Source organism: Vipera berus (genome assembly GCF_964194415.1).
Source record: "Vipera berus genome assembly, chromosome: 1".
Lineage (NCBI taxonomy): Eukaryota > Metazoa > Chordata > Lepidosauria > Squamata > Viperidae > Vipera > Vipera berus.
Window position 1 is genome coordinate 184,893,452 of NC_138202.1, and position 19,912 is coordinate 184,913,363.

At 40.7% G+C, this 19,912-nt stretch overlaps 1 protein-coding gene across 5 annotated transcripts in view; it reads left to right on the top strand.

Moving 5' to 3' along the window:
• UBE2F (ubiquitin conjugating enzyme E2 F (putative)) overlaps positions 1–19,912 on the top strand; it is a 148,791-nt gene that overhangs the window by 62,767 nt on the left and 66,112 nt on the right. For all 5 annotated transcript variants that reach the window (XR_014024568.1, XR_014024569.1, XM_081313363.1 and 2 more), the window contains exon 6: positions 13,602–13,672. Coding sequence is in view for 3 of the 5 variants with exons in the window: in XM_081313363.1 (XP_081169489.1) it covers positions 13,602–13,672 (71 nt within the window). In the remaining 2 variants the exon portion in view is untranslated. The remainder of the gene's footprint in view (positions 1–13,601; positions 13,673–19,912) is intronic.

Sequence of the window (19,912 nt, forward strand, 5' to 3'; positions counted from 1 at the left end):
TCTGATCCACTCCTGTAGTTTGTTGGGATTCTCCATCTTTCAGCTGCGTAACTCCTTCAGCTCCTTGTATACTCTCCCTTCGTGGCTGACGCTCTCCTTCACCATTTCTCCTTTTACATTCCGTGGATGGTGGGGAACCTGCCTTCAAAATATTAGCATAAAAATCCCGTGCCTGTAAAACTGTGAAGGCGATATCTTGTGCCTGCGTGCATCACCACCATGCCTACTGGAATCTCCCATCTAAACTGGATATCCCGTTTCCTTAATTCTTCTGCCAAAAATGCAAATTCTTTCCTTTTCCTTAAAATTCTTGGAGGGATTTCTTTCAAGATTAAAACTTCTTGCTCTGCAACTGTAAATTTGTTATTATAAAAGGCTTGAATAAGCTCATTTCTAATTGCTCTCTTCATAAAATAAACCACCACATCTCTAGGTAACTTCCTTTGTCTTGCGATCCAGGAATTAACACGAAATATTTTATCTATATCCACCATAATATCTTTTGCTGAACGCCCCAGAATCTGTTCAAGAGCTTCTGAAAATACTTTTTTCAAATTTTCCTTAGGATCTTCTTTCAAACCTCTGATTCTCACAGCAAACTCCATCTCGTGGTACTGCACCATTGTTAAATCACCATCAATCTTTTCCATCACAGTTTCAGTATCCATCATTTTGGCATCTAATCTCATATTATTTTGACTAAGTTTTTCCACTCTGTCATCCAGACATTCAATACCCTTAACAGCAAGCCCTTGAAATGCAACCAAAATGTCTGCCCTTATTTCTGTATTCTTCTCCTCAATAAGCTCAGCTATTTGTTGAGATTGTTTTTTCAAAGCCTCTTGCAAAGCATCCTGCAAATCTTTTATTGTTAAAGCTGGTGTGGGTGTGGGAGCGGGGGGAGGAGGCATCAAAGCCTGTAATGAAGATTGCTGAACTGGCGAGGCCCCCGCACTTCTAGGAACTTTAGTTGGTTTGGTAGCCATTTTAACACCACTTAATTCTATTGCGCACTTTCACTTTCCACACCGCTTGCAACTTTTCCACAAAGTAGTCTGAGTTAAAGTTCAAATACTTGCTATTACAGCATTCTCCTGCACAGCTCTGCCTGCATCCAAGTAATCCAAAGTTAAATATCGATAGCAGGGATGGTTGCAGCGTCCTGGTCTGCTCCAAAGCCTTGGAGCAGAGGCGTCCCGGAGTCCGGAGCAAACTCAGGCTTCCGGGGGGCTCACACCCTTCAACCACTAGAGTTTAAACTCTGGCGGTCTAGGGGAGCTCTACCCCTGCCTAAGTGCTCACCCCCTCCTCTTCTCCCGAGGAGCGGGTTTCCGAGCCGCCAAACAGCTGATCGTCGCTGTTTTTGGCAGCTCTACGGAAAACAGCGAGACTGACAGCCGAAACGGCTGCCATCAACGGAGCCTTGCCACCCGGAAGCCCCTCCCATTGTGGGTATTATTGAACTTTTCTACTTTTGAACAGATAGTAGACTTACTGCAATTCTTTTAAATCTTTATAATGATCCATTCCTTTTTATTTTGGTCTTTCCTGGATTGAAGATACACTCATTCATATGGTCCTAAGTGCTCTGCTTCTCTGAAAGTCTGTGGAGATTCTCAGTCATCCAACTCATGGTGCCTCAAAGGTGCTTTTTCATGAGGCACTTGGACTTTCTTTTTTTCTCTGAAGACGTTTCGCTTCTCATCCAAGAAGCTTCTTCAGCTCTGACTGGATGGTGGGGAATGGAAAGATTTATATTCCTTGCAGACAGCTGGTCATTTGCATTCTTTTAGCCAGTGGTTAATGCCACCTGGAGGTATCTGTGTCATCAGGGTCACTGAATAGTGCAAATGGGTGTAGAGCCCCTTGGAACTGTTGAAAGGGCTGTGTTGTAGACTGAAGATAGATGATATTGTATCCCTACCCCTTTGTTCAGAGAACACTGTTCAGTTTTGACATAAATAGCCTCTTTGACCCCTCTTTCAAACCAGCGGTTCTCTATGTCCAAAATGTGGACTTTGCTGTCTTTGAAAGAGTGTCTTTTTCTTTTCCATCTTTGCTGATAGGCAAGCCTTCGGCCCAGTGATGTAGGGTTCTGGTAACTCCCATTTTGTGCTCCAGTGGGTGGTGAGAATCTAAATGTAAATATTGATCTCTCTGTGTGTGCTTTCTGTAAACTTCAGTGTGAAGGCTTTTGTCTTCCTCAATACTGCACAGTCCAGGAAGGCTAGACTATTCTCCTTAACATCTTCCCATGTGAAATTGATGTATCTGTCCACCAAGTTGATGTTTGGTGATTGCTTCCCATTCCTGTGTTTTGATCACAATGGGGGACACAGGTGAACCCATGGCACAGCTGTGTTTTCGTTTGTATTTTGTCATTGTACTTAAAATAGGTAGTGGTAAGGCAGAGGTCTAGCATAACACATATCTTTGTCTTTTAAATGCAGATGGACTGCTCAATCTTGTCCTGATGGGTTTGTTCTGTGTTGTGCTGTACATTTATGAAGTGGTTGTTTTGTTTCCCCAATGTTACAGATCTGCACATGGCTCACTGCATTGTAACAGTACAATGTATATCATGTTGCTCAGTTTGTGTCTAGGTGTTTTATCCTTGGGGTGGATAAAGGTGAACAGTCTTCTGAAGGATGCTGCCATGTATGAAACGCTGAAGAGAGATCCCGCCAGCAGTTACAAGAAAAAGGTCATTGATTTCTTGGAGCAACTACTAAAGGACAATGCCATCGACAATCCACAAGTACTGCCTTTACCCTGGGGAAGTGATGCCATGCATATATGGACTACCCAAAATCCACAGAGAGGGAATGCCACTCAAACCAATTGTCAGCAGCATAAATTCTGTCCCCTATAGCATTGCTAAAACATCTAACCAACCTTATTAGCTCTGATAGTTGGCAGCACCACCCATCACATCAACAATTCACACGATTTTGCCAGTAAGGTTTGGAAATTAAAACTGGACTCAGATGAGACCATGGTTTCCTTTGATGTGACTTCCCTCATCACTTACATTCCAACAACTGAAACTGTTACGGTAGTGAAGAAACGACTGATACAAGACAGCACCTTAGGTGACAGACCAACCTCAGCCCAGACCACATATGTGTTATGCTAGACCTCTGCCTTACCACTACCTATTTTAAATACAATGACAAAATACAAACGAAAACACAGCTGTGCCATGGGTTCACCTGTGTCCCCCATTGTGATCAAAACACAGGAATGGGAAGCAATCACCAAACATCAACTTGGTGGACAGATACATCAATTTCACATGGGAAGAGAATAGTCTAGCCTTCCTGGACTGTGCAGTATTGAGGAAGACAAAAGCCTTCACACTGAAGTTTACAGAAAGCACACACAGAGAGATCAATATTTACATTTAGATTCTCACCACCCACTGGAGCACAAAATGGGAGTTACCAGAACCCTACATCACTGGGCCGAAGGCTTGCCTATCAGCAAAGATGGAAAAGAAGGAGACACTCTTTCAAAGACAGCAAAGTCCACATTTTGGACATAGAGAACCGCTGGTTTGAAAGAGGGGTCAAAGAGGCTGTTTATGTCAAAACTGAACAGCGTTCTCTGAACAAAGGGGTAGGGATACAATATCATCTATCTTCAATCTACAACACAGTCCTTTCAACAGTTCCAAGAAGGCTCTACACCCATTTGCACTACTCAGGTGACCTTCATGACACAGATAAGCCTCTAGGTGGCATCAACAACTGGCTAAAAGAATGCAAATGACCAGCTGTCTGCAAGGAATATAAATCCTTCCATTCCTCACCATCCAGTCAGAGCTGAAGAAGCTTCTTGGATGAAAAGTGAAATGTGTTCAAAGAGAAAAAAAGAAAGTCCAGTTGTCTCATGGATACTCTCTGAAAGTCACTTTACACTTTAAATTTGCTCTATTTAATGTGCTTTACAAATTGGATCATGTAGAACTAGGGTCTTTTCAACAAGCTTCATACAGGGCTTTGAGCATAGTGTCCTCTTCTGGGCCTCATGCCACTCTATTTTGGATCCTACAGGTTTCCTCACTTTCCTGGAGCTCATGTAGATTGTTCAGAGAAACTGTTAGTTCAGGCATATTGCCCAATTGTTGGTCTTTCTATCCCCACTCAGAAGACTTGAAGCAGGGGTCCCCAGGCCACAGCTGGCACCACTCTGTGGCAAGTCAGGAACAAGTACAAGTGAGCAAAGTCCCATCTGTGCACACGCAGGATTCACCCCAAACCATGGAAAAAACACCCTCCATGGAACCTGTCCATGGTGCCCAAAAGGTTGGGGGCTGCTGACGTGAAGGATATTTTTTCAGTGTTTATGTGGATTAGTGAAAACAGCCTTTTAAAGGTATCTAGTATATTTCCTTAAAGGCTTTTCAGGGATATTTTTCAGTACATATTATTTGAAAACTTGCTCTATGAGATGAATAAGATAAATATATAAAACAATACTTTTTGTAAATGAGATCTTCAGAATATAGTGGTAATGTAATTCAACTTTTCTGGATCCTACCAAATCTGAAATTCCTTACAAGACCTTGAATATTTTTTTTCTGAACTAAAAGTGGTTTTGGCTCATAAGAAAGATGTCAAATATTGCTTAAGCTATTGATCAAATACCGTATATACTTGAGTATAAGCCGAATTTTTCAGCCCACTTTTTGGGCTGAAAAATCCACTTCGGCTTATTCTCCAGTGAACAAAAAAAAAAAGAACTTCCACCCCCCAGTTTGGAGAGCTGCTGCTTTCATCAAACATGGACGAAGGCAGCAGCTCTCCAAACGGGCTGCGGTGGTTTGGAGAGCTGCGCGCGCAGCTCCGCCGCCACCTCTGCAAGCCTCCGCTGAGAGAATGGGGCGGTGGAAGCTTGCCACCCATTTTCTTGGCGAAGACTTCTTTTGGGGGATGCAGCCTCTGTCACCCCCTTCTCTCAGCTGGGCAGCTGAGAGAAAGGGGCGGCAGAGGCTGCATCCCCCGAAAGAAGTCTTCGCCGAGAAAATGGGCGCTGAGACGCCTCATTCTCTCGCTCAGCGGAGACTTCTTTCGCGAGATCCAGCCTCTGCCATGCTGCACCGAGAGAACAGCAAGCCGCCCCATTCTCTCGGCAGAGCACTCCACCGCCCCATTCTCTCGGCGGCTTGCCACCCCGTTCTCTCATCTCAGCAGAGACGTCTTTCGGGGGATCCAGCCTCCAGCTGCTGCATTTCCCAGCCTTGGCTTATACTCGAGTCAATAACTTTTTTCAGTTTTTGGGGGTAAAAATTAGGGGTCTCGGCTTATACTCGAGTCGGCTTATACTCAAGTATACACGGTAATTTGGGTACTCCAATTCCAAAATATCATCTCCTTTTTTGCAATAATTAAAAGTCAATTTACTTTCAGAAGTCTTTTCCAACACTCACAGTGTTTCTAGAATTGCAGGTGCATTGGAGCCAAATAATGAACATATCAAGTATTTTTAATACCCTTCAGCATTCTTCATAAATTGTAAAATTTGTAAAATCTCAAAAGTTTTAAAGATGTTATTACTTGATCATTAAGATTAATGATCCCAGTATGTCCCTTACAAAAAAGTATTGTTGGCCATTTTAAGTATTGCTCCAATTTGTCAATTTCTTATGAGAAAGAAAAATATTTATGCTCGAGTCTTGCTCAAATATGGCATTAACCCTTTTACTTAGATTTAAATTTCATACTGTATTATTAGTCAATGCCTACTTTCCTCCATTTCGTGGGCATAGGGAAATAAATAAATTGTGGGATCAGTTTGATACCTATGTAAATTTGCTATCATGTCATTACCCAGACTCAATTATCATAATAGCTGGCGATTTTAATGAACGTATTGGCAAATCTGATGTATTTTTACAAACCTATTTTAAGTGGCCAGTACCCTCTAAAATTGATGTGGGATATATAGCAGCCAGACAATCTAAAGATAAAAAATGTAACATTGCAGGATTTCATTTGGCTCAATTTGTGGACAGTTTAGATTTAGTTCTACTTAATGGCTCTGTCAGGGGTGATTTAAAAGGAGAGTTCACATGCTGGCGTCCTAAGGGAGCCAGTGTAGTGGATTATATTATGATCTCTTGGAACTTTGTACAGCATATAGTTTACTTTTATATTGGAACACGCCTTGATAGTGACCATTTCCCATTAATTTGTCTTTTTGATGCTAAGACAAATCTCGAATCATTAGAAGTGGCACATTGCCCCATCGACATTACAATGAAGGGGCAAGTACAAATTAAGTGGTCTCAAGAACTGGCTAAAACTATGGCTGAAATGTTGACCTCAGAGTCCCTGCTTCATATGCATACTCAGATTTGCTCATCTGATTCATATGAACAAGCAATTTCGCTGTATCAGTCAATTACCATTATTCTCTAAACTCCCTCGACAAGACTTATTGTGCGTATGCGCATAAAAAGTCTAAATCTTGGTATGATAGTGATTGCATTAAAGCAAAAAAAGCTCTCTTAAATGCAACAATTTCCTTTCGCCAGGAAAATTCTGCAGACGCCTCCAATTTACTTAAGACTACAAAAAAATGTATAAAGATCTTTTAAAGAAAAAGAAACAACAGGCTATAAGAGAAAATTGGAGTAGTCTAATTTCAGCAGCAAAGCTTAAAAATTCCACTTGTTCTGGCATTTAATAAATCAGTCTTTTACAAATAGACGTTTTGGCCCTATTTCACAAATATCTGCCGACAAATGGGAGGATAATTTTAATAACATCTTTAAAATTCTGCTGTAATTTCAGAAGTGATTCCCTCTTGTAACAACCTCCCGGATTGGCCTCTAGTATCCATTGCCGAAGTCAAAGATTTTATTGCCCAATTAAAACCAGGTAAAGCATCTGGAGGGGATTTTATCCCCCCAGAATTAATAAGGGAAAATAAAGACTGGTGGGCCCCAGTTTTAGCCACCCTATTCACTCATATTAATAATACTGGACATTTTCCATCTGACTGGAATCAGGCCATTGTAGTACTGATATAGAAAAATAAAGGAAATAGACTTGAACCTATAAACTATAGGCATATTAGTTTATTAAATACAATAAATAAAACTTTATGCCAGATTTTTATATACAAAGTTAATGGATTGGGTACAAAATGAAAACATTCTTGTTGAAGAACAGGCCGGATTTAGGGAGGATCATTGTCTAATTCTGCACTATCTGGCTGAAAAATATTCTACCCCCTCTCGTGGTTCCCTGTATGCAACCTTTGTTGATTTTAAGTCAGCTTTTGATCTAATACTAAGGGAGAGATTGTGGTACAGTCTAAGACATTCGACGATTGATAAAAGGCTGTTGGTTCTTATTCAGTCACTTTATTCAAATACCTCCCTAAAAATTAGAAGTACCCCCTGGGGAGATTTATCTAAAGCAGTTCCACCTCATAGAGGTGTAAGGCAAGGTTGCATATTAGCTCCACTACTTTTTAATCTGTATTTAAATCCAATAATGCAAGTGCTTGCTGACTCAGCCCATCATCCACCTATGTTGGCTGCAATCCAAGATAGTGCAATCCCAGCACTATTGTATGCTGATGATGTAGTCATTTTGTCTACTTCACAGGTGGGAATGAGAAAAGCACTTAGGGCACTAGCTTTATTTTGCACAGAACACAAACACAAACTTTTAATAAATTATGAAAAAACTAAAGTTTTAGTATTTGCCGCTTACCATCATAAGATCCACAAATGGCAAATCGATGGGACTTCAATTGAACAGGTGTGCACTTACAAATATCTTGGAGTGCAGTTTCATGCCTCCCTATCCTGGAATACTCACTTTTTTATCAGGCAAGTGTAGCACAGTGCACCTCATCAGCTATCATAAAATTTTATCACTCAAAAGGTGCTTACTGTATCCAGTCAGCTTGCAAGGTTTTCCAAGCTAAGGCAGTCCCTCAGCTCCTTTATGGCTCGCAAATATGTTTTTTATTTTTTATTTTATTTTAATTCCATTTATATCCCGCCCTTCTCCGAAGACTCAGGGCAGCTTACAAGCTTAGCAGTAGCCTTCATTCTATGTATATGCCTGCTTATTAGGGCTTTAACACACCCCCAAGCGGCATTATTACAAAGTCAGCTTAATTGCCCCCAACAATCTGGGTCCTCATTTTACCTACCTCGGAAGGATGGAAGGCTGAGTCAACCCTGAGCCTGGTGGGATGCGAACCTGCATTAATTGCAAGCAGCTGGTGTTACTTAAGGAGGCATTAGCCCACTGCTCCACCAAGGCTCTTGTTTACTTGCAAAGCTCAATGTTATCAAAACTATTCAAAATAAGTTTATTAGAGCCATATTGATGGTACCTAAAAGTGTCAAAAATGCCATCCTACAGGTAGAAATAGGTATAGTTTCATTGGAAGCCAGAGCATGGTTCCTTCTTCTTGTTGTTGTTAGCTGCGAAGTCGTGTCCGACCCATCGCGACCCTATGGACAACATTCCTCCAGGCCTTCCTGTCCTCTACCATCTTCTGGAGTCCATTTAAGCTCACGCCTACTGCTTCAGTGACTCCATCCAGCCACCTCATTCTCTGTCGTCCCCTTCTTCTATTGCCCTCGATCTTTCCCAGCATTAGGCTCTTCTCCAGTGAGTCCTTCCTTCTCATTAGGTGGCCAAAGTACTTGAGTTTTAGCTTCAGGATCTGGCCTTCTAAAGAGCAGTCAGGATTGATCTCCTCTAGGACTGACCGGTTTGATCGCCTTGCGGTCCAAGGGACTCGCAGGAGTCTTCTCCAGCACCACAGTTCAAAGGCCTCAATTCTTTGGCGCTCAGCCTTTCTTATGGTCCAACTTTCACTGCCATACGTTGCAACTGGGAAGACCATAGCCTTGACTATACGCACTTTTGTTGACAGGGTGATGTCTCTGCTTTTTAGTGTGCTGTCTAGATTTGCCATGGCTTTCCTCCCCAGGAGCAAGCGTCTTTTAATTTCTTGGCTACAGTCCCCATCTGCAGTAATCTTGGAGCCCAGGAAAATAAAATCTGTCACTACCTCCATTTCTTCCCCATCTATTTGCCAGGAATTGAGAGGGCCAGATGCCATGATTTTGGTTTTCTTAATGTTAAGTTTCAACCCAAGTTTTGCACTCTCCTTCTTCACCTGCAACAAGAGGCTCTTTAGTTCTTCTTCACTTTCTGCCATTAGAGTGGTATCATCTGCGTATCTTAGGTTGTTGATATTTCTTCCGGCAATCTTAATTCCAACTTTTGATTCATCTAGCCCTGCCTTTCTCATGATGTGCTCTGCATATAAGTTAAATAGGCAGGGCGACAGTATACAGCCTTGCTGGACTCCTTTCCCAATTTTGAACCAATCAGTGGTTCCGTGTCCAGTTCTCACTGTTGCTTCTTGACCCGCATATAGGTTTCTCAAGAGACAAATAAGATGGTCTGGTACTCCCATCTCTTTAAGAACTTGCCACAGTTTGTTATGATCCACACAATCAAAGGCTTTAGCATAGTCAATGAAGCAGAAGTAGATGTTTTTCTGGAACTCCCTAGCTTTCTCCATGATCCAGCGTATGTTGGCAATTTGATCTCTAGTTCCTCTGCCTCTTCGAAATCCTGCCTGCACTTCTGGTAGTTCTCGATCCACATACTGCTGAAGTCTAGCTTGTAGGATTTTAAGCATGACTTTACTAGCATGAGAAATGAGTGCAATGGTGCGATAGTTTGAACATTCTTTGGCACTGCCTTTCTTTGGAATTGGAATGTAAACTGATCTTTTCCAATCCTGTGGCCATTGTTGAGTTTTCCAAATTTGCTGGCAAATTGAGTGTAGCACTTTTACTGCATTGTCTTTTAAGATTTTGAATAGCTCAGCTGGAATACTGTCACTTCCACTAGCTTTGTTGTTGCTCAGCTTTTCTAAGGCCCACTTCACTTCACATTCTAGGATGTCTGGCTCGAGGTCAGTGACCACCTCATTGTGATTATCAGGGACGTTAAGCTCATTCTTGTATAGTTCTTCTGTGTAATTTTGCCACCTTTTCTTAATCTCTTCTGCCTCTGTTAGGTCCCTGCCATTTTGGTCCTTTATCATGCCCATTTTTGCATTAAACGTTCCCTTCATTTCTCCAATTTTCTTGAAAAGATCTCTGGTCCTCCCTATTCTATTATTTTCTTCTATTTCTTTGCACTGTTCATTTAAGAAGGCATTCTTATCTCTTCTAGCTATTCTCTGGAATTCTGCATTCAATTGGGTGTATCTTTCTTTTTCTCCCTTGCCTTTCGCTTCCCTCCTTTCCTCAGCTATTTGCAAAGCTTCCTCAGACAGCCATTTTGCTTTCTTGCATTTCTTTTTCTTTGGGATGGTTTTGGTTGCTACCTGTTGTACAATGTCGCGAACCTCTGTCCATAGTTCTTCAGGCACTCTGTCTATCAGATCTAATTCCTTAAATCTATTTGTCACCTCTACTGTATATTCAACAGGGATATGATTTAATTCATACCTGAGTGGCCTAGTGCTTTTCCCTACTTTCTTCAGTTTAAGCCTAAACTTTGCAAGGAGAAGCTCATGGTCTGAGCCACAGTCAGCTCCTGGTCTTGTTTTTACTGACTGTATAGAGCTTCTCCATCTTTGGCTGCAGAGCATATAGTCAATCTGATTTCTGTGTTGACCATCTGGTGATGTCCATGTGTAGAGCCGTCTCTTGGGTTGTTGGAAAAGAGTGTTTGCTATGACCATTGTATTCTCTTGACAGAATTCTATCAGCCTGTGCCCTGCTTCATTTTGCACTCCAAGGCCAAACTTGCCTGTTATTCCAGTTATCTTTTGGCTTCCTACTTTAGCATTCCAATCCCCCATGATGATAAGAACATCATTTTTTGGTGTTAGTTCTATAAGGTGCTGTAGTGCTTCATAGAACTGGTCAATTTCATCCTCTTCAGCACTGGTGGTTGGGGCATAGACCTGGACTACTGTGATATTGAATGGTTTGCCTTGGATTCGAACTGAGATCATTCTGTCATTTTGAGGATTGTATCCCAGTATTGATTTTCCTACTCTTTTATTGACTATGAAGGCTACTCCATTTCTTCTGAAGGATTCTTGCCCACAGTAGTATACCTGATGGTCATCTGAATTAAATTCACCCATTCCTGTCCATTTTAGTTCGCTGATACCTAAGATGTCAATGTTCAGTCTTGTCATCTCTTGTTTGACCACGTCCAGTTTTCCTTGATTCATGGATCTTACATTCCAGGTTCCTATGGAGAAAAAATCTTTACAGCATCGGACTTTCCTTTCACCACCAGACATATCCACAGCTGAGCGTCCTTTCGGCTTTGGCCCAGTCGCTTCATTCTTTCTGGCGCTACTAGTACTAGCCCTCTGCTCTTCCCCAGTAGCATATTGGACACCTTCCGACCTGAGGGGCTCATCTTCCAGCGTCATATCGTTTTGCCTTTTGGTACTGTCCATAGGGTTTTCATGGCAAAGATACTGGAGTGGTTTGCCATTTCCTTCTCCAGTGGATCACGTTTTGTCAGAACTCTCTGCTATGACCTGTCCGTCTTGGGTGGCCCTGCACGGCATAGCTCATAGCTTCATTGAATTACGCAAGCCCCTTCGCCACGACAAGGCAGTAATCCATGAAGGGGCAGTAATCCATGAAGGGGATCCTTCTTCTTACCTTTTGGCTAAAGTTAATTTTGATGCCTGTAGGATTACCCCATTAGTATTTATAGACCATTTTAAATCGTCATGGGGAAAAAAAAGCCCTAGATAAAATTAAATTGCTGGGCTTTTCTAAGGAAAGTCTGTGTTCATTAGGATTTGATAATACTAGAACTGCCTTGAAACAACGAATTTGGGATATTGATCTCCAAACAAATCTAAGTAAGGTGTCACACTCCAATATTTGTCACTTGCTTCCAGAAGGATTCTTCCCAGCTTCTTATTTATCTTCCATCACAATCTTGAAATTTCGTAAAGCTTTCACCTTAGCCAGATTGGATGCATTGCCCTTGGCAGTCCTTTTTGGACGGTTTAAGGGCACTCCTATGCACCTTCGTTTGTGTCCATGTGGTGATGGCTCTGTAGAAACTCTAAGCCAAACATGTCAAACACAAGGCCCGGGGGCCGGATCTGGCCCACGAAGTGGTTTCATGTGGCCCGCGAAGCCATCCTGGAAACAGTGAGGGAACAGCCCCCTCTGCCTTGGCCCTGGCCCAGAGACCCTCCTTCTGCCAGAGACACTCAGATCTGTCCCACTCTTGCCCAGTCCCCCATAGGCACCCTTGATGCAAACAATGTAGAGTTGGCCATACCCACCCAGTAGGCCATACGCACTCTAGCCACACCTACCCAGTAGGCCACGCCCACCCTGGCCATACCCACCCGGCCCCCTGAGGGCAACCGCAATGCTGATGCAGCCCTCAATGAAATTGAGTTTGACACCCCTGCTCTAAGCCATATGCTCCTTCATTGTTCTCTATATAAAGACTCTAGACAAATTCTTATAATCCGATATTGAAGAAATTTCCAGGCAGGGGGTATGAATTTTATTTAATGCTACTACGTTCGGATAAGGACCCAAAAATATCAATTCAGGTTGCCCAATTTTGTGCCACCATCTGCACAATACGTTGCACCATTATTAAGGTTTGAAAAATTTTAATATGATGTTTTATTTTGAGAATTTTGGATTGTATTATATTGATTGTTTGGTGGTTTTATATCCTGTAAATATGGATGTAAGATTGTTACTGCTGTTATATATTTTGATTGTGTCTGGCCTTAAGGCTGTAATAAACAGTTGTTGTTGTAAGACAACCCAAAGACTTACAATAGACACTCTGCTATAAAATTAGACAATATAAATTGTAGCTGTTTTAGATTTTGTAAGTCAGTTTGTATTCAAATTAGTACAAATTACCATATTCAATGCATGGCCAATTTTTTGGTTCAAAGTTTTTGATGAATCTTACAAAAATCACTCAAAGGTGTTTCAGATTAAAACACAATATGTAATACATTAGTAATTATAATTCTGCTATAAATTTTTGCATCTTTCCATTCCTTATATTAAACAGATCTATTCCTTGCTTTAAAAAAAGGATGATTGAGGAATGAGGGTACAGAAGAAAAGTAAGGAGGGAATGAATGTTTCCATTTTTCCCAAACTTCTAAAATAAGTTTTAACTAAGCTTTAAGGAAATAGATACTATGTTTTAAAAAGTCAGAAATCACATCACTCTAACCAGTACTGAGCCCAGAGCTAACTAAATTTGTATCCATCAAATTTCGTTTAATTTCCTAATAATATGAGTTGCCTTAAGTGAAAAACATTAAAATGTTTCTAATTTGATATTTCTAAACTTTTGTCATGCTTTTTAAAATAATGGATGATTTGCCCAATATTTGATTTTTATAGCTATGTAGAAAATTAAGAAAAAAATATGTCAGAGGTGGCAGGAATAGGAATTGTCTGTTTTTTATGTATCTACAGGGAGCTGGGATACACACCGCATAGAAGGTAGGTAGAGAAGGGACAATTTTCCTTTCATATAACATGTTGTAATCTCTGTTTTATTCTTTGACAGCCTCCCAAGGTAAAATGTTTGACAAGAATCTGGCATCCAAATATAACTGAGACAGGGGAAATCTGTTTGAGGTAATTCATTATTTGAATAGTTCAGTTTTTTATTACTATTTTTATCAAATATGTAAATAAAATGAGCACATATAAGAGCACATATAAGTTTTTAAAAAATGGAATATTTAATACTTCTAAATAGAGGATTTTTTTCTTCAGACTGATCAACAGTTGAGCAGTTAATTAGCAGCTAATTCTGTGGACAAAAAATTTGCAAAAGGTATATTAAGTATAGAGATAAACATCTACCTGCTTCTACACTCTAGTAATTGTAATTTTTCTAAACTAAAACATTACTGGCTTTATCTGATCTTCTTAAATCTATTAATTATTAAATATGCCCTTCTGAAATGGTAAATTACTTTCATCTTTAAGAAAAGAACACCATTAACTGCACATTCTTGTAAAGAAAACAGGACAGAATTTTATGAAAATTAGAGGTTGAAGAGAGGTAAATTACATAAAGTTAGAAGGAAGGAAAGGAGTCACTATATAGCTCTTAAAAGAGAAAGATCTGATATAAATTTAACAAACGGAAGGAAGGAAAGAGTGAAAGTGAAAGTGTAACACAGTATACTGTTAGAATGTTATAACAATCTTTTGCTTTAAAAACTGAAAAAAATGATAGTTTGTAAAATAGATAACCAATATTTTCCATGAATGAAGGTGAATATATGTGTCCCAGGATAATATTGCAGGATCTAATCTGGGTTGGTCACTGGGATCAGAGCTTTAGTCTTCTGAGCTTTCAGGCTCCTTTCTGGAGCCCATCTTCAGTGAACATCTCTCTAGCAGAATGTGTCCTTTGTGCTAGTTTGTGTGTGATATTTATGTGGTGCCTGTTGTATGTGGCTTTTTAGATATTGATTGGGGTGTTGATGGCTGGCTATTAAAGTCATTGACTGTTGTGTCCTTGTGCTACCAAGCCTTCGCCTCCTAAGTACGTGATAAGCTGGTGGTAAATCAGTACTCCTGTTGACTGACAAGGGGCCCATTTCCCTGGCTTCAATCATTTCCCTGGTTGATTTTGTGCTTGCTTATCCAACAATCTTAGTAGCTGCAAAATTGAATGTATGTCTTTGTTCATTGCAGTGTGAGGCTACCAATGAGTTCGGGGCTCCACTTCTGACTGCTCACTTGTGTACTTGCAGTCTGGTCGTTAATATCTTTCCCATCTGTCCTACATAGTCACAGGGGCAATCCATGCAGGGGATCCAGTAGATTACATTGGATCCCACCTTACAATGCATAATTTGTCCTCGTATGGTAGCCTATGAGTGGTGTGTGATGCCTACTTGCAGATCTCAGAAGTTGCATTCTACAGCTTCTGAACCACGGAGACGTCCTCAGACAAGTGCTGGCTCTTCGGCTTTGAAACGGAGATGAGCACCGGCCCCTAGAGTCGGAACTGACTAGCACACATGTGCGGGGGAACCTTTACCTTTTACTTAGGGTGTGTGAAGTGGTTGGTTTTGTACCTTGTTTTTTTCCCCTTTCTCTCCCCACTGCGGACATCTTGTAACAAATGATTGTCGGTACCCATTCTTCCTGAATTGTTCATGTAGGTATCTGCTCTACAACTCTTTGGCTTGCTGAGTACTACAGTGGGTTCTCACCCTGCCATATAGTGTTTTGATGCAACTCTTTGTGTGACAGTAGGTGGTTGCTGTTGAAATTCAGAATGCATGGAGTATTGGTGGCCTACATTTCCATCTTCTTGTCTGTTGCAAAACACACATCTAAAATTCCTTTGTCCCCTATACAAATTTGCTTTGTTTTAACTTGCTTTAGTGAGCTTCAGTGAGCTTGGTAATATAACTCCTCCTAATCTAGTTCCTTTCCTTTTATTTTTATTTTCTTTCTTTCACTCATCTCCTCTCTTCAAACTCTTCCTAATTTTCATAGAATTTTGTAAATTTAAAACAGTCCATTACCAAAAAAGAAATATAAATTAAGGCAAGATGAAATTAGTAAAGAGAAGCTTGGGGACTGATGTGAACTCTGGATGGAATTGCCCTCCCCCAGAAAGAGCAAGTTCACTCTCTGGGGGTGCTCCTTAATCCCAAACTGCAGCTGGAATTGCAAATGGCAGCTGTTTCAAGAAGTAAGTTTGGACAACTATACCTTTTGTACCAGTTGCAACCCTTCTTGATCCAGGGAGCCTTTGCAATAGTTATCCACACGTTAATTACAACTAATCTTGGTACCTGCAACATGCTTTACTTGGAGTTATCCTTGATAAATGTCTAGATCCGAATACAGGTAGTCCTCAACTTACAATCACTCACTTACCGATCACTTGAAGTTACAATGACACTGAAATTCATAGAATCATAGACCAAGGCCGATTATCAGCAAAGAAAAAGTCAAGAAAGCAAAGGCCCAGAACAAACAAAGACTCGCGACAGAAATCAAGGACAGCAAAAATGTTTCTTCCAATATATTAACAATTTAAAAAGTTAAGGAAACTGTAGGCCCACTAAAGAGGGAAGATGGCAAGGAAATTACAGGCAACAGGGAGAAATCAGAGCTGCTTAACTCATATTTTGCATCAGTCTTCACACAAAAATAAACCATAGCCCAACACACCAAAAAAACCCCTGCAAAAGACATACTAGAAACAAAAATCAAAATTAGCAAGAAAATGGTAAGAGAACACCTATCCAACCTTGATGAATATAAATCACCAGGACCCAGAGTTTGAAAAACCTGCCAGATGTTATCTCAGAACTGTTGGACTACATTTTTCACAAATCCTGGAGCACCGGGGAAGTACCCGAGGATTGGAAAAGGGCTGATGTGGTCCCCATCTTCAAGAAAAGGGGGGGAAACAGACCCAGGAAACTACAGACCAATCAGTTTAACATCAATACCTGGAAAGATCCTGGAAAAGATAATCAAAAAACAGATCTCCGAACAACTAGAAGCAAACAAAGTCATAACTAGCAGCCAGCATAGATTTGCTAAAAAGCAGATGATGCCAAACCAATCTTATCTCATTCTTCGATAAAGTGACCAAACTAGTAGACCAGAGAAACGCAGTGGATGTAGTATACCTAGATTTCAATAAGGCATTTGACAAAGTGGACCACAACCTACTCCTTGGTAAGCTAGAAAAAGGTGGAATAGACAACATCACCACCAGATGAATCTGTAGCTGGCTGACAAACTGTACTCAACGAGTAGTCCTCAATGGCACTACATCCACATGGAGAGAAGTAAACAGTGGAGTACCACAAGGTTCTATCTTAGGCCCAGTACTCTTCAACATCTTCAAAAATGACTTACACGGGGAAATTGAAGGGGAACTTATCACATTTGCAGATGACACCAAACTGTCAAGAGTAGCCAACACCCCAAAAGACAAACTCAGGATCCTATCCAACAAAATGAGTTTCAGTGTGGAGAAAAGCAAAGTCTTACACTTAGGCAGGAAAAACCAAATACAGATTGGGCAAGATCTGGCTTAAAACAGTAACTGTGAGAGAGACCTTGGAGTCCTAGTGGACAATCACTTAACTATGAGCCAGCAGTGTGCAGCAGCAACCAAAAAAGCTAATACAATTCTGGGTTGTATAAACAGAGGCATAGAATCAAGATCACACGAAGTATTTGTACCATATTATAAAGCCCTAGTAAGACCACACCTTGAATACTGCAGCCAATTTTGGTCACTATATCACAAAAAAGATGTTGAGAGTTTAGAAAAAATTCAGAGAAGAGCAACTAAGATGATTAAAGGCCTGGAGACCAAAGCATATGAAGAATGGCTGAGAAACTTAGGTTTGGCTAGTCTAAAGAAGAAATAGGGGAGACATGATAGCAGTATTCCAGTATCTGAGGGGCTGCCATAAGGAAGAGGGGGTCAGGTTGTTCATCAGAGTACCAGAGGAAAGGACGAGAAAGAATGGTTGGAAAGTGATCAAAGAGAGAAGCAACCTGGAATTAAGGAGAAACTTCCTGACAGTGAGGACAATCAACCAGTGGAACAGCTTACCCCCAGAAATCGTGGGCGCTCCTCCACTGGAAATTTTCAAGAAGAGACTGGACAATCACCTGTCTGAGATGGTATAGGTTCTCCTGCTTGAGCAGGGGGCTGGAATAGAAGACCTCCAAGTCCCTTTCAGATTCTGTTCTGTTCTATTCTAGACTAACAGATTTGGAAGGAGCCTTGAAACTCTTTAGTCCAACCCCCTACTGGAACATGAGTTCCTATATTTTTCCAGACAAATGGTTGTCCAGTCTCTTCTTCAAAACCTTCAGGACGCAACATCTGGACACAAGTCATTCCACTGATTAGTTAAAATAACAACTAGTCCTTGCAAATTCAACTGATGCAACATCCCCACGGTCACATGATTAAAATCCGAACACTTGACAACTGACATGTATTTATGATGGACATTTGCCATTTGCAACCTTCCTAGATGCCTTCCAACAAGCAAAGGGGGGGGGATCAGATGTGCTTAATGACTATGAGATTCACTTAACAACTGTAGCAAAATAGTCATAAAATTGGGTGTGATTAACTTAACTGCTTTGCTTAGTAACAGAAATTCTGATCCCAATTGTGGTTGTAAGTCATGGACTATCTGTATTAAGTATCTGGTTGCTGAGGTTGAACTTTAAAGCCATAAATGGCTGATTATTTGTGGGACTGTTAAGACTGTAATGTTATTCTACTGCATTAAAATGACTTGGAAGTCAGTGCTTTTCTTTTTCTTTTCCTCTTTACCCTACAGTTTTTCTGCCTTTCTCTTCCCCATTTTCCCACTACTTTCATTTTCATTTGTATTTATACTTTGATATCATTAATAAAATTATAATTTTAAAAAATGAAACAGGCATCAACTGTTGATTTTATTTCTTCATTCAGATACCCTTTTCATATCAATAGGACTCACATGAAATTTAATTAACATTCAGAGACAGAAATAAGGACAAATTCATAACATCTGCAACTACCCCAATTAAATCTGGTCGTCATGTAATAGTTCCATAGTTTATGCATTGGCCAGACTCTTCTCAAATATCATACATTATCCAGTTCTGAGCCTCACACTTTAGGAAACATTGAGATACATTGAAATGAGGTGAAAAGGAAAATTAATTAGGAATAGGAATAGGAATGAACAGAAATAGAAATAGAATTCTTTATTGGCCAAGTGTAATTGGACTCACAAAGAATTTGTCTCCAGTGCATAAGTTCTCAAACAACAAAGTGATAGGTCATAGATCATAAATCATAGTTACAATAATTAATCATAAGATACAGCAAGTGATAAATCATGATATCAGTAGGAGAAGATAGGGAAGATGAAAAAGAATGAGAAATGAGATAATGAGAAGGATAATAGCAGTGAAGGTAAAGGTTCCCCTGCACATGCGTGCTAGTCATTTCCGACTCTAGGGGCCGGTGCTCATCTCCGTTTCAAAGACGAAGAGCAGCGCTTGTCCAAGGACGTCTCCGTGGTCATGTGGCCAGCATGACTAGACGCCAAAGGCGCACGGAACGCTGTTACCTTCCCACCGTAGTGGTCCCTATTTTTCTACTTGCATTTTTACGTGCTTTCGAACTGCTAGGTTGGCAGAAGCTAGGACGAGTAACAGGCGCTCACTCTGTTACACGGCACTCGGGATTCAACCCACCAAACTGCCGACCTTCTGATCGACAAGCTCAGCGTCCTAACCCACTGAGCCACCGCGTCCCTAATAATAGCAATACAGACTACTATATGGGTAAATATCTATAAGCCTAAGACAGTGCTGTGGGAAATAGGTGTTAAGCAGAGTGATGGCATGAGGGGGAAAATTGTCTTTGTGTCTAGTTGTTTTGGCATACAATGCCCTATAATGGTGTCATGAGGGCAGAAGTTAAAACAGTTTATGTCCAGGATGTGAGGAGTCTGTAGATATTTTCTCAGCCCTCTTTCTGGTTCATGCAGTATACAGATCCTTAACGGAAGGCAGACTGGTTGCGATTGTTTTTTCTGTAGATGTCAACTGTCCCATTCATTCACCTAGCAAAGGAAAACTCCTGGACCATTGTTTTACCAAGAGTATACCTTAGTGGAGCTTAAATGGTTGCAGAGGTTTAAGCTGGTTCTGGTATTTTTGTGTGCAGAGAACGCAATTAACATTCTCTTTTCCCTGGCCATCCCCCCTGTTATCAGCAAACATTCAATTAAATGCTGATATATTGTTTGGGTAACAGGCCTTTGGTTTTGTGGGCTTTTCTGGTTTGCACTCTTTGATGAT